This window comes from Pteropus medius, unplaced genomic scaffold (genome assembly GCF_902729225.1).
Source record: "Pteropus medius unplaced genomic scaffold, Ma_sr-lr_union100, whole genome shotgun sequence".
Classification (NCBI taxonomy): Eukaryota; Metazoa; Chordata; class Mammalia; order Chiroptera; family Pteropodidae; genus Pteropus; species Pteropus medius.
In genome coordinates, this window is record NW_024342474.1 from 813575 (window position 1) to 828498 (window position 14924).

The 14924-nt window shown below is 39.5% G+C and overlaps 1 protein-coding gene and 1 long non-coding RNA gene across 5 annotated transcripts in view; one reads left to right on the plus strand and one right to left on the minus strand.

The window, feature by feature from the left end:
• Positions 1 to 1634, minus strand: part of LOC120604928 (uncharacterized) — a 6441-nt gene extending 4807 nt beyond the window's left edge. The window contains exon 1 of the long non-coding RNA XR_005653449.1: positions 1402 to 1634. This is a non-coding gene — a long non-coding RNA (uncharacterized LOC120604928). The remainder of the gene's footprint in view (positions 1 to 1401) is intronic.
• Positions 1 to 14924, plus strand: part of RBMS2 (RNA binding motif single stranded interacting protein 2) — a 47751-nt gene that overhangs the window by 27126 nt on the left and 5701 nt on the right. For all 4 annotated transcript variants that reach the window (XM_039865730.1, XM_039865727.1, XM_039865728.1 and 1 more), the window contains 10 exons: positions 502 to 593; positions 1993 to 2150; positions 8709 to 8788; positions 8924 to 9033; positions 9355 to 9401; positions 9579 to 9672; positions 12865 to 12939; positions 13281 to 13391; positions 14237 to 14317; positions 14765 to 14850. In XM_039865730.1, the coding sequence (XP_039721664.1) occupies positions 502 to 593; positions 1993 to 2150; positions 8709 to 8788; positions 8924 to 9033; positions 9355 to 9401; positions 9579 to 9672; positions 12865 to 12939; positions 13281 to 13391; positions 14237 to 14317; positions 14765 to 14845 (929 nt within the window). In that variant the 3' untranslated portion in view covers positions 14846 to 14850. The remainder of the gene's footprint in view (positions 1 to 501; positions 594 to 1992; positions 2151 to 8708; positions 8789 to 8923; positions 9034 to 9354; positions 9402 to 9578; positions 9673 to 12864; positions 12940 to 13280; positions 13392 to 14236; positions 14318 to 14764; positions 14851 to 14924) is intronic.

Genomic DNA, 14924 nt, shown 5'->3' on the forward strand with positions numbered 1-14924 from the left:
TATTATTTTTTGTGAATGAATAGTTTTGCTGGGGTTTTGAGTAGTTCTAGCTGGGATGGAAGAGTGGAAGGAGGTTAAAGGTATGTAGATTGGGTGGGAAGGGGCTTCTTCCAGCAGGTGGCTGGTTATCTGCAACGGAGAGGTTGTATTTCTTATATGCCTAGCGTTTTGGGGGCATGGCTAGAAAAAAGTAAAGCATTCTTTTAAATATGGAGTGGTGGGTACTGTGGATTACTGGAAGAGCCTAGTTCCTGAAACCTCAGATTTCTTAATGGGGAGAGAGAAAGGAAAGGACACCACAAAGACCTTGTTGCCCTTGACATTCACAGCTATAAAGTAGATCAAATCTCTCGGGGGCACATGGATAACCACCTGAAACCTCTTAATTTCTCTTTCTCCCTACTACTTCTACTACATGGATCATAACTCTTCCTCTGTCTCCTGAAAATCCTGGGCCTCCTACATTCCCCACCTCTTAGTGATGCTATTTCCCTGTTCCAGGTTATGGCTTTGTGGACTTCGACAGTCCTTCAGCCGCACAGAAAGCAGTAACAGCACTGAAAGCCAGTGGTGTACAGGCACAGATGGCAAAGGTAAGGGAATTACCTCATGTCTATTCTTCCAAGGAGTGGTTAGCACCAAAGTCCAGTTCAAGGCTTCCGGAGTGGTTAAAAATTGTGAAGTTGATGGGCAAGGGCTATCTGCAGCGCTTTTCGACTGTGTCTGGGCCAGGGTCTCATTGAGCACCCCTTGGCTGCTAGAGGAAGGTGGTATTCAGAATCCGTGGCAGGTAGCTCTATCAACTCTTTCCTTTCATCAAGTATTATAAGCAGGCAAGAAGGTCAAGCGGCTTCTTCCCCTCCTCCTGTTGTTTCCCCATCCCTACCCTGGCTCTTCACTTCCCTACCAAACAGTAGTTTCGCAACATTCTCTGAAGAAGCCAGTTGTGGATCTCAGAAGTTCAAAACAATGCTCTCCACCACCCAACACTGTTCTCTGAGGGGTGGGGGTGGGGGTGGTTGTGTGTGTATAGGGGTGGGGGTGGGGAGCCACAGCAAGGAAGGAAACTGTCCCTTCTCAGATCTGTCCAGAGCTTTTATTTTCATCGAGACAAATAGGAAACTAGATGCTTTTCTCTCCCTTCTTTTAGGTGGGATTGTCTCCTTGCTTTTCTGAAGTCATTGTGAATGAATACTCTGTGTAAGCTAATGAGGCAGGTGTCAGCCTCCCTTTCTATAATGGTCAAAGAAAATGGAAGCATTGAAGGGAAAGGCAGAAGAGAGATTAAGGTTGCTGGTGACCCACAGTCTAGGGCAGAGGGACGGCTTAAATTCTTAAAAATACTGCTATGGGAATTTATAGCAATTGTGTACATACTGCCCACTGGAAGGGCTCTCTCACCTCTTCTTTCTGAAGAAAAGCCCTCTGACAGTGGAGTCTTCAGGGTTCCTATGAGACTAGAGCTTTCAGGGCTCCGTGGTGACTCAGTGAGCTATACATGTGTCTCTTAGTGCAGCCCCCAGCACGTTGCCTTCCTGTTCCCCTTCTCCCCTCTTCCTGCTTTCCCTCCATCAGGGAATGAACTGGCATTCCTACTCAGAAAAGTCTGCTGTGGCCGGAAGAGGGGGAGGGAGGATTACTCAAAACAATCCAGCCTCTGGGACAGGCTGTGGGGGGGGCGGGGCAGGGGAGGGAAGAAGAGTGCTGCTCTGCCTAGTTCTAAAGAGACAGCCAAAACTTTATCAATGACTTGTATTATGGGCTTGACAGTACTAGTAATAGTAAATCTTTTTCTTTTTTTTTTTTTTGTGCCTGGAATCAATATACAACCCATGGTAATGGGATTAAGTGTTACAAATAGTTGTTAAGATTCTCTTTTATGTGGTACCCTTCCTGCTATCTCTTGTCTGAGATGTCATTTTGTGGATGGGGGCTGAAAATGGGAGAGGGATAAGAGATGTGAGCTTCATTTTCTCACTTTTATTTTCATAGCAACAGGAACAGGACCCCACAAATTTATACATATCAAACCTCCCACTGTCAATGGATGAGCAAGAATTGGAGGGAATGCTGAAGCCCTTTGGTCAGGTTATCTCCACTCGAATCCTTCGAGACACCAGCGGGACCAGCAGAGGGGTTGGCTTTGCAAGGTGAGGGATGCCACGAATGAGAAATGATGAGGTTAATAAAGAATGTTACTTAGAGAGTCAACAAAACCCATGCTCTCCCCACCCACACAACGGACCAAACTATTGGCAAAAGCATTTGACAATATATCAAAAGTTCGTTTAATTATAGGTCACAATACTCATAAACGCATTTACCCCCAAATCTTTATCCTTTTCCTACTTCCTGCTACTCTAGCCTTTGTTCCTTTGATCCAGACCCAAACAGAATAAAACAATTCCATATCTTATTATAGTTTACTGAGTAGTTTCTCATCCTGTTATCTCATTTAATCATTACAACAACCCTGTAAATATATACATTAATTCTCCATTTTATAGACAAAGAAACCAAAGTTCCCAATATGAAGTATTTTGCACAAGCTATCACAGGGGTAGGTGGTAGAGCTGAGCCCTAATCCTCTGGCTTCAAGATCAGTTAGGAAGATCTGGTCTACCTTTTCAGATCTGTTGAGAGACTTAGATTCTAAGACCAACTCTGCCACTAACTGCCCATGTGATACCAGACCTTTATGAACCTTGGTTTACTCTGTGAAGTGGAGATGGATTTAGATGAGTGATTTTCTTAAGGTGTTTCCTAGAGCTGCGGAGCTCTCCCTGGTGTCTTCTTCCGGGCTTAGGTGTCATTGTTGTAGGGTATCAGCTTTCCCTAGCCCACTTAAGAAATGTTTCTGTTTTTATTTATCTTAAGATTTTGTTTGAAAGGAAATTCTGTTGCTTTTTTAAAAGTTTGAAAACTACTAGACTAAATACTCTAAAGATCCTTTTTTGTTCTCTAACCTCTTTTCTGGTCCAAGAACGCTTCTTTATTCTGGAGTATTTCAGACCTTGGGAACTGGCAATAGGGCTTCTCTAGCCGACTCAATCTTGGTAGCACCACCTTCTGGCAATCTCCAGTATAACTGAAGGGGAGTTCCTAGGCTTGTGGTCATCACTTTTTTAGCTCTCATACTCTCTTGAAGCAGAGATTCCCAACCTTTTTCATCTCATAGCATCATAGTTGTCTCATTAGTTTTTTGCCCTAGACCAAAAGAACTACTTAACAGTTCAATTTATTAAGTAATTAAATGGTCTAAACAACTAAAAAAGTGTTCATATCTTAATTTTGTAGCTCTTTGAAAGAAATACATTAAAAGAAGATATTTTTATTTCATCCTTAAATAACTGTACTTATTATTGGGATGTGACCAGATGGACACCACACAACTTCCCAAACCTTGGAATCATATTGGACACTTACATCCTCATTTCCTGTTATCATTGGTTTTCTTATGGTACTTGCCTGTTGTCATAGCAACCACTGAAAAACCAGTTTTGTAAAAAATAAGTTATCCAAAAAATAAGTTATCCAATATATTGTAGGGTGATCTGTTGTTGAAATGGTGAACTATTTAGACTTAGCTGCCCACACAGTATACAACATATGTTTCTATATTTTCTTCAGGAAGTTAAAATATCCTTTGCTGTGCTTCTGTAAGTTCATCGCAATGGCCCAGGATGTCTCAGAGCCCAGTCTGGGAACTATGGCTTTGAAGACTTGAAAAACTACAAAATTTCTTGCTAGTTTCTATGTTAATAACTACAGATTTTCTTCATACATTTAGATTCTTACTAAGTACGATTCCCAGCAAATTATAAACATTGATATTTTAAATCAAACTGTCACATTTTTAAATGTATCAAAATGAGATCTAAATGTCATAGCAATTTGACATACAAAATCATCCATTTTGAAAATACATAAGGCATTTAAAAAAATTCTTTGATTATACACCAAAGCATTCTATGTAGAAAGCTAACAGGAAGCATTTTTTATTTTTGCTTATTTATTTAAATATATTTTAATTTTCAATTACAGTTGACATAATATTATATTAGTTTTAGGTGTACAACATAGTGATTAGACATTTATATAACTTACGAAGTGACCACCCTGATAAATTTAGTACTCTTCTGACACCATATGTTATGTTATTGACTATATTCGTTATGCTGTTCTTTACATCCCCATGACTATTTTGTGACTACCAATTTATACCTCTTAATCCCTTACCCCTTTCACATATCTCCCCAACCCTTCCTGCATCTGGCGACCATCAAAATGTTCTCTGTATCTATGAGTTTGTTTCTGTTTTGTTCGTTAGATTATTCTTTAGATTCCACATGTAAGTAAAATCGTATGGCGTTTGTCTTTCTCTATCTGACTTCACTCAGCATAATACTCTCTAGGTCCATCCATGCTGTTGCAGATGGCAAAATTTCATTCTTTTTTATGGTTGAGTAATATTCCATTGTATATATGTACCACCTCTTCTTTATCCACTCATCCATTGATGGACACTCAGGTTGCCACCATATCTTGGCTATTGTAAATAATGCCTCATTGAACATGTGGATGCATATGTCCCTTCGAAGTAGTGTTTTGGGTTTCTTCAGATAAATACCCAGAAGTGGGATTATTGGATCCTTCTTCGTCTGTTGTTTTAGCCTTTGTTTTAAAGTCTATTTTGTCTGGTATAAATATTGCTACACCAGCTTTTTACTTCATTTCTATTTTCATAAAATATATTTTTCCATCCCCTTTCAGTCTGTATGTCTTTTGATCTGAATTGAGTCTCTCGTAGGCAACATATGTAGGAACTTGTTTTCTTATCCATTCAGCCACCCTATGTCTTTTGGTTGGAGCATTTAATCCATTTACATTGAAAGCAATTTTCGATAGATATATAGTTATTGCTATTTTTTTATTCAAATTTTTATCTTTTTTTCTTCTTAAAAAAGTCTTTTTAACATTTCTAGTAATACTGATTTGGTGGTGATTAACTCCTTTACCTTTTTTTTTTTTTTGGTCTGGGAAGCTCTTTCATCTGTCCTTTGATTCTAAATAATAACTTTGCTGGGTAGAGTAATCTTGGTTGTAGGTCCTTGCTTTTCATCACTTTGAATATTTTATGCCGATCCCTTCTGCCCTGCAAAATTTCTGTTGAGAAATCGGCTGACAGTCTTATGGGAGCTCTGTTGTACATCACTGTTTTTTTCTTGCTGCTTTTAAGATTCTCTCTTTGTTTTTAACCTTTGGCATTTTAATTATGATGTGTCTTGATGTGGGCTTGTTTGGATTCATCTTGTTTGGGACTCTGCGCTTTCTGGGATTGTATGTCTATTTTCTTTGACAGGTTAGGAAAGTTTCCCATTATTATTTCTCCGAATAGGTTTTCAATAGCTTGTTCTCTCTTCTCCTTCTGGTACCTCGGTGATGCGAATGTTGGTGTGCTTGATTCCAGAGACCCCTTGAACTATCCTCATTTCTTTGTTTCTTTGTGGTTTTTTTTTTCTGTTTCGATTGTTTTCTACTACCTTATCTTCTAAATCACTGATTCAGACCTCTACTTCATCTAATCTACTGTTGATTCCCTCTAATGTATTCTTTATTTCAGATATTATATTCTTCATTTCTGACTGATTCTTTTTTATGTTTTTTATCTCTATTTTTATGCTTCCTATTTCTTTGTTGAATTTATTGCTGAGATCATCGAGCCTCCTTATAAACTGTGTTTTGAACTCTGCATTTGGTAGATTGCTCGTCTCCATTGTGTTTAGTTCTTTTTCTGGAGTTTTGTTCTGTTCTTTCGTTTAGAACATGTTTCTTTGTCTTCCCATTTTGGCTGCCTCTCTGTGTTTGTTGCTATGTATTAAGTAGAGATGCTATGTCTCCCAGTCTTGGTGAAATGGCCTTATGTAGTAGGTGTCTTGTGGGACCCAGTGGCTCAGTCTCTTTAGTCACCTGAGCTGGGTACTCCAGGTGTCTCGTGTGGATTGTGTTTGCCCTCATGTTGTAGATGAGCCTTGGTTGCTGTTTGCATGTCAGTGGGAGGGATTGACCCATGGGCTGATTGGTTGTGATGACTGGTGGTGACTACAGTGGAGGAGCCGTTCTGTAGGGCAGTGGTACCCAACCTTCTTGGCACCATGGACCAGTGCTCCTATGAGAATCTAAATCCTGATGACTTGAGGTAGAGCTGAGGCAATAATGCTAGCCCTGGGGAGCAGCTGCAAATACAGTTGAAACTTGGCTTGCTCCCCCCACCACTCACTTCCTGCTGTGTGGCCTGGTTCCTAATAGGCCATGGACCAGTACTGGACCATGGCCCGGGGGTTAGGGACCTCTGCCATAGGGGCTGACCCTACAGCAAAATTCGCTTTAGCAGGGCTCTGGTGCCTGCCCACTCTGCCCTTTGGGTGTGTCATCTGTGGAGGTGGCCTAATGGTCCTTGGCATGGTCCGAAGCTGACCACTGGGTGTGCGGGCCCTGGGGCCTCCTGGGAGGGCACCCCCCTCCGTAGGACAAGTTCAGCCGCTACCTGTGCCCTGCCCGGGGCCACCTGGCATGAGCCACCAAGCCATCTGCAGATGTCTTCCACCCTCGCTGGGCTTGGTGGTACCTGGGAGAGGCTAAGTTGCAAACTGAGGCCAGCTGCTGCTAGTGCCGGGTTGAGGCCACTTAGCAAGAGGTATGGAGCACGCCGAGGCCAGATGCTACTTGTTCGGAGTCCATGGACCTTTGAGTCAAGACAGGCTGTATGGAAATGCCACTGGAAGTGGCTTGGGTAGGCCTGAAAGTTGGGAGGGATCTCTGGGTATTTCTTTTTTAATAGTCTTAACTCTTAAATCTTTCTTATAGTGTTCCTGTTTTTCTTCCTGATCTTGTATTTCCATTTCATTTCCCTACAGAATTGTATTCAAGTGTAAAATATTTTTATAGTTGAAAGTCTTTTTATGGATTATTCTGTCATACTTCTCTGCAATAAAAATATGTATGTAAATTAATTTTTTTCCAGTGGCCATGAAGCTATATATATATTAACTATAAGAAAATTCTCTTTATAATTATTAGTTCACAGCTGCCCCAAACAACACAAATATATTAAAATGGTGATACAAAGTTATTTTATATAAAGTAAATTTTATTGGAAATGCTTTTCCTATGACATGGGTAAGTTTTATTTTGTTTAGATTTTTCTAATTAGGTTATGTAGCCATCAGTGAATATTGTTTATTGCTGTAACAAGACAGGGTTTATCAGTTCTGTTCCTTTTTTGTTTGTTTGTTTGTTTTCATGCTGAGAAACCTTGTTCACATAAATAAGTGGATGGGAATAGAAAGAGTTTTGTTAAAATAGAAATTTTTTGAATTACTTGTGAATCATATGCCAAGGACCAGGGTGATCTATCATCAAAACCAATTTTTTTCATATGTCAATTGACAACTCGCTGAGTCTTCCAGCTTCTGTTGCAAGGAAGAATTGGGACTATCTAAACTAACAAAAGGATTTGTAACTCAGTCATCACTGCCTCATGTTGAGTCTGCATGAGTGTGAAGTAAACTGAACGGAGTGGTTGTGAGAGGAGACTTTAGCCTCGATCATTAGTGATCACGAGCAATTCCTCAGGCAGATCAGTAGTAGGAAGGAGGTTCTGAGGAAGTTGAAGTTCTGAAAGCGATTCTCTTAAAACTCTCCATGCCTGCTCACCCTTTTGAAAGATTAAGGAGTAGGAGTAACCCAACGAAAGACTTCACATGTGGTTTTCTCTAAAAGGTTCCATGTGAGGCCTTTTTTTAGTGACTGCCTGCACAGGAATTGTTTATATTTTTAGTAGTTACTGGCATAGAAAATATACTGAAGCTTACTTTAAATATGGAAAAAGGGGAAGAAACTGTACATTGTACTGTGTAGATCCTTACAATTTTTAGAACACATTTGTATGCATTATCTCATTTGATCTATACAACCCTGTGTAGTAGAGTAGATGGATAATTTCTGTAAAGCAGATATGAGGAATAGATCCAAAGAGTTTGTGTGTATGTCTTAACTCACAGAGTTATGGGCGGTGAACAGGCGCTGGAGTCTAGGTTTTCTGATTTCTTACTCAGTCTTCTTTCTCTAGCAAGATACTTTAACTCAGTAGTTTCTAACATTGTTTTTTTTAATCACTCACTATCAACCATAAACCCTTTCTTATTACTGTTTCTTCCTACAGACTCATGAAATCTTAATGATGTTATCAGTAGCCAATTAGACCTTGATAAATAACCAGAAGCAAAAAATTAATATTGGCTACTTCTTAGCCTTTGTAGTTTTATCAGAGTGAAGGAAAAATTTCCATTAGGAATTTTGTAATAAAAAGTAATGGTAACAGCCTCTATTTATTGTATTCTTATTTATGAACCAGACATAGTACTAGGCCCATCCATTAGTACCTATCTTCTCTGGAATACATATTCATAGCTTAAAGACCTCCATTATTCCTTTCAGAACCCCTACAGGAGCCAGTTGAGAAAACCTTCATTAGAAGCTGGGGCTGCTTCTTCAGGATACCTTGAATTTGTGTGGAAGAAACTCTGTTTCTATAGTCACAACTTTTGAAGCATTTATGGGGCTGGGATCTTAGAGCTTTCTTTTTGAATGTAGGGAGAGCACAGATCCTGGAGAAGGTAGAGCCTAACCCCTCTTGTGCTCCTTAGGATGGAGTCCACAGAGAAGTGTGAAGCCATCATCACCCACTTTAATGGAAAATATATTAAGACACCCCCTGGAATACCAGGTGAGACATCTGGGAATCGGGCTTAGAGGGCCACAGGCTGTTACTTCCAGTGAAGATTCTGGAGGGGTTTGGCATGAGTGTGAGTGGGCTAAGTGAGGAGGGACTCAGCTGCCTGTCTGCTTTCTCTCTTGGCAGCCCCATCTGATCCATTGCTTTGCAAATTTGCTGATGGTGGTCCAAAGAAACGACAGAACCAAGGAAAATTTGTGCAAAATGGACCAGCCTGGCCAAGGAATGGAGACATGGTGAGAGGACCTCTGAGGAGACAGGAGTACCAAGGATATTAAAATGGAATGGAAATTACCATGGCCTGATTTCTGTGAGCTGAGGTAGCAAGCTTGAGAGCTACCGTTTGTAACTGAGAGATGTTGGCTATTTAACATGCTCTTTAGTGTGGGTCTTGAGTGGGATCTTGCAGTGTGCACAAGCAGAAAAACTCTGGAACAGCTTGTCCAGACTTCAGTTCAATCAGCTGAACCAAATACATCCCTAGCCTTGACATTTTCAGCTTGCTTCTATTCTCACCCAAGGTCTCACAATATGAATACCGTGTTCTTTCTTTATAGGGTAGTATGGCCTTGACCTATGACCCCATCACAGCTCTTCAGAATGGGTAAGGGTGTTTTATATAATCAGGTCACCTGAAAATGACAATAGCCTGTGTCTAGGCACTCGGATGTTTCATTTTGATTTTTAAATAGTGCTTAGTGGGAAGTAGCTGTGTCTACCAATGTGAGCCCTTACTTTGTGGTTTCCTGTGACTCCTTACAGATGAGGTTCCTTCCTACAGGTTTTACCCAGCTCCTTATAACATCACCCCCAACAGGATGCTTGCTCAGTCTACACTCTCCCCATACCTTCCATCTCCTGTGTCTTCGTATCAGGTATGTTCATGTCCCAGAAAGGGTGTGGTGGTTTTCCTTGTCATTGTATTTTAGGTGAAGGAATATAAAGCTGGAAACTACTTGCTGTATTTTTGTTTTTCTTTTATAGATATTACACACAAATGATTTTACATAAATGCATTACATATGGAGAGAGACTGTTGTAGTAGCAGCATCCTTAGTCTCTGTCCATCATGCCACAAATAAATCCATGTTAATTTCCTACAGTTTTCCATATTTTTCTTTATATGCATATATGCATATGTGTAGGGTTTTGGAAGTCATTGTTTATTTTATAAAAATTTGACCGTATTAAATATGTTTTTCATATTTTTCTCACTTAACAGTACCTTAAACCAGTGATTCTTTTTTACATTGTAGTCTATTAAAATTTTATTACTTATTAAAACCTTATTGCATCATTTTAAAATAATAAATACACAATTTTATGAAGTTTTTTTTAATTTATTTTTTTTATTTTTTATGGTGACATTTGGTTAATGAAATCCAATAAGTTTCAGCTGTACACTTTAACAGTAAGGAATACATATATATATTTACACTGTGTGTTCACCTCCCATAGTTAGATTTCTTTCTGTCACCACCTATTTGACCCCCTTTACCCCGTCTACTTCCCCGCTCCTCTCACCCCCTATCCTCTGGTAACCACTAGTCTATAGTCTATGTTCATGAGTCTGTTTGTCCTATTCATTTGTTGCTTTTAGGTTTATATCCCACATATAAGTGATATCATGTGATTTTCAACTTTTTCTGTCTGGCTTCTTTCGCTTAGCATGATTATCTTGAGGTCAATCCACGTTGTCACACATGGCAGTATTTCATCTCTTCATGTATTGAGTAATATCCATTGTGTGTGTGTTAGTGTGTGTGTGTGTGTGTGTGTATATATTATGGAATATTACATATATATATGTGTATGTATATATATATATATATATATATATATATATATATATATATATATGTGTATATACACACCACAGCTTCTTTAGCCAATCATCTATCATAGGACATTTCAGTTGCTTCCATGTCCTGGCCACCATGAATAATGGCTGCTACTAACATCGGTGTGCAAATATCTTTTCGGATATGGGTTTTCAAGATTTTGGGGTAAATACCCAGTAGAGGGATTGCTGGATCACATGGTAGATCAATTCTTAATTTTTTGAGGAACTTCTATACTATTTTCCATAGTGGCTGTACCAATTTGCAGCCCCACCAGCAGCGTATGAGGATTCCTTTTTCTCTGCATCCTCTCCAACATTTGTTATCACTTGTCCTGTTGATTATAGTTATTCTAACAGGTGTGAGATGGTATCTCATTGTTTAAGACAGTGATTCTTAAAGTATAGTCCCTGGGCCAACAATATCAGCAACACCTTGGAACTTTTAGAAACAAATTCTTAGACTCCACTCCAGATCTACTGAATTAGAAACTCTGGCGATGGGTTTCAGCAATCTGAATTTTAACAAGACTTCCAGGTGATTCTGATGCAGATAAATGTTGAGATCCTCTGTTCTAATTATTTCTTTTTTTAATAATTGCATTATATTTCGTGCTGCAGATACACCAGAATTCTTCAGCTATACCCCAGTGAAGGGCATTCTCTTGGATTTCAGTGTTTTTCTGGTACAAATAATGCTCCAGCAAACATCCTTGTGCTCTGTCCTTATACATGAGTGCTTTTATTTCTGGGGGCTGGAGTCTGAAGAGTGGGATTGCTAGGTTGAATAATTTATGGACTTTCAGTTTTATAGATGTTGCCAGATTACTTTTCACAAAGGCGGTGCCAATTCACATTTCCGCTAGCAATATATGAGTACCCATTTCTCTCCAGCCATAGGTGACATTGCTCTTTTAAAATTTTCCCTATCTTAACGATTGTAAAGTGCATTCTGATTTTAATTTGTACTTCCTTGACTGCAGCTTAAGTTTAAGCATTTTTTTAAATGTTTGTCATATATCGATTTGCTGCTTCTGATTGTTTTTCATATACTTAGCTCATTTTTCTGTTTGGTTATTTGTTCTTTTCCCATCAACTTATAAAAACGATTTGTTTTTACACAATGACTTTTCCCTTCAATTTTGACTTATATGTATAGAGTTTCTGCTCTTGAATAATCCTTATATTTATGAAATAAACTACTTATTTATTATGATGCATTTCTAGCTTTTCATTGTTAACTTTTTTTCATTTTAAAACAGATACAATTCACATACCATAAAATTCACCCTCTTTAAGTATACAAGTCAGTAGTTTTTAGGATAGTTACAAAGTTATACAATTATCACCATAATCTAATTCCAGAACATTTTTATCACCTCAGAAAGAAACTCTGTACCCATTAGCAGTCATTCCTCATTCTTCCTTACCCCTAGTCTCTGCAACCGCTAATACACTTTCTACGTCTATAGATTTGCCTTTTCTAGACATTTCATATAAATGGAAGCATACAATATATATCTTGTGTCTGGTTTCTTTCATTTAGCATGTTTTTAAGGTTCATCCATGTTACAACATGTTTCAGTACCTCATGTCTTTTTATGACTGAATCATATTCCATTGTATGGATATACCATACATTTTGTTATTTATCAACCAGTTAGTTGATGGCCATTTTTGTTTTGTTTCTAACGTTTGGCTCTTATAAATAATGCTACCATTTGTGTACAATTTTTATGTGGACATGTTTTCATTTCTTTTGGTGTAGAATTGCTGGTTTATACAATTAACTTTAATTTTTTGAAGAAGTGCCAGACTTTTCCAAAGCTGTTGAACCATTTTACGTTGCCATCTGCAGTGTATAACACTTATTATTTTATCCTTTTAATTATGGCCGTCCTAGTGGGTGTGAAGTAGTATTTCATTGTGTATTTGATTTGCATTTCCCTAATGACTAAGGATTTTTTGAGCATCTTTCATGTGCTTATTGGCCATTTGTATGTCTTCTTAGAGAAATATCTATTCAAATCCTTTGCCTATTTTTAAATTGGGTTATTTATTGAGGTGTAAGAGTTACTAATATTTTTAAAACAGTTTATTCTTAACGTTTCTGTTTTCTGAGGGGGCACTCCAACTTTTGCGGGGTTTTGCTGAACATGATCAGATCACTGGATGAAACAATAGTTTCTGGGCAATTAACATTTTTGTTTATTTTTACTTGCATTAGAGAGTAACTCAGACATCTCTACAAGTACCTAACTCGTCTTGGATGCACCACCAGTCATACCTCATGCAGCCTTCAGTGAGTGTTCGGAAGTGGTCAAAAGCCAAATGGGCAATTTGATGTAAAGAAAAACAATGGGATTTGATAACAGGAGATGTGGGTATGAGTTCTGGCTCAGGCCTTTATGTAACCTAGGGATATGACCTTAAATTCTGTGAGCTTGTTATTCTTAGACAGGGATCCCTCTAGACTGATGGGCAGACGACCCATTCCTGTTGCATAACTGGGTTGCTGCTCACATATCATTTCCCAAGATTTTAAAATGTCTGTCTTCAATGGTCCTGGTAGCCATGAATCACTGCTTCAGGCAGCCTCACAGGATGCTGCCAACTAATCTTGTCCTTTGTTGCTGCCTCTAGGGTTCAGTTCTGACACCAGGGATGGATCACCGCATTTCTCTCCAGCCTGCCTCCATGATGGGACCTCTTACCCAGCAATTGGGCCACCTCTCCCTTAGCACTACCGGCACGGTAAAGCAGCATATTTCTGATTATAAACTCCTACCGAGCAAGGAATACCTATGTAATACTGTTCAGTATAAATAGTTATGAATGATGATGAGAATCACTTTAGTATCATTGAAGGTGGACTCAGAATAGGAGATAAACAAAAAAGATAATAATCCATGAGCCAGGAATACAGCCATTCTACTCCCGAGCCCACTTCTTTTAACTGATTCCTACTCATAAAACGAAACAAATAGTGTTTCTGTCTTCATACTAATTTACCTAGGAGTTCATTCATGTTTCTTAGAAATTCTTATCAAAATAGTAACAAGAAGAATGGATGACGTTCATTAGATTTCAGTAGGTCTGCTGCATTCTGATTCGCACAGTGGGGCTTAAAGGCAGAGAATGCAGTGCATTGAGGACAAGCAGAAGACAAGAAAGAGGAGAAAAAAGTCATGTAGGTGGAAGACTCTCTAAGCCAGCGGTCCTTAACCTTTTTGGTACCAGGGCCGGTGCTCCTATGAGACTCTAATGCCTGATGCTCCGAGGTGGAGCTGAGATGGTGATGCTAGTGCTGGGGAGTCACTGCAAATACAGAAGCAGCTTCACTTGCCCGCTGCTCACCTCCTGCTGTGTGCCCCGGTTCCTAACAGGCCAGGGACTGGTGCTGGTATTGATCCGTGGCCCAGGGGTTTGGGACTCCTGCTCTAAGCTAGTGTACTTTAGAACCACCTGAAGTGCTTTCAAAAAGCCCAATTAAATTAGGATCTCTGGGGATGGACCATCCGTATTTTTCTAAAGTTCCCAGGTGTTTTAAATGTAGTCAAGAATCATTGCTCTAAGCCTATTGATGTTTTTCATTCTAGTATATGCCAACAGCTACAGCTGTGCAAGGAGCTTACATCTCCCAGTACACCCCTGTGCCTTCTTCGAATGTTTCAGTTGAGGTAAGAGCTTTATAATCTCTTTGGATTGAGAGAAATCCAAATGGAAAATGAACAGAGGCAAATTTCCCCCGATCAAGATCTTGCTCTCACAATGATGCCGATTCTGTGTTCGCAAAGAGCTAGTAGGTATGTGAAAAATGTAGGAAGGAAAGACTTAGTGTCCTTGAATGAGGCCCTTCCTGACATTTGGCCAGGTAGCGGTTAATACCAGGATGCTGGCTTGTATTGACTAGTGTTACTTGGGGAGAGGGTAGGCTGCTGTAAATGTTGGGGAAGTAATGCTGTGTATGTACCTACGTGTGTGCTGTGCATGTGCATACTCACTCAGGTGTATGAGAGTAGGTAGGTTGGGAGGGCATCAACTCTGTGTGGGTTTTAGCTAATTGCTGTAGTGGGAAGTGAGGTAAGAATGTACAAAGTGACTTTCCTATCTTGGCTGTGGTACAGGAGAGCAGCGGCCAACAAAATCAAGTGACGGTGGATGCTCCCTCAGACCATGGGGTTTATTCTTTCCAGTTCAACAAGTAACAGTGGTAAGAACCACATGCTGAGGGGCAGGGTATGTTGAGCAGCCTGAAGTCAGACAAGGTCTCTCATGTTTGTCATT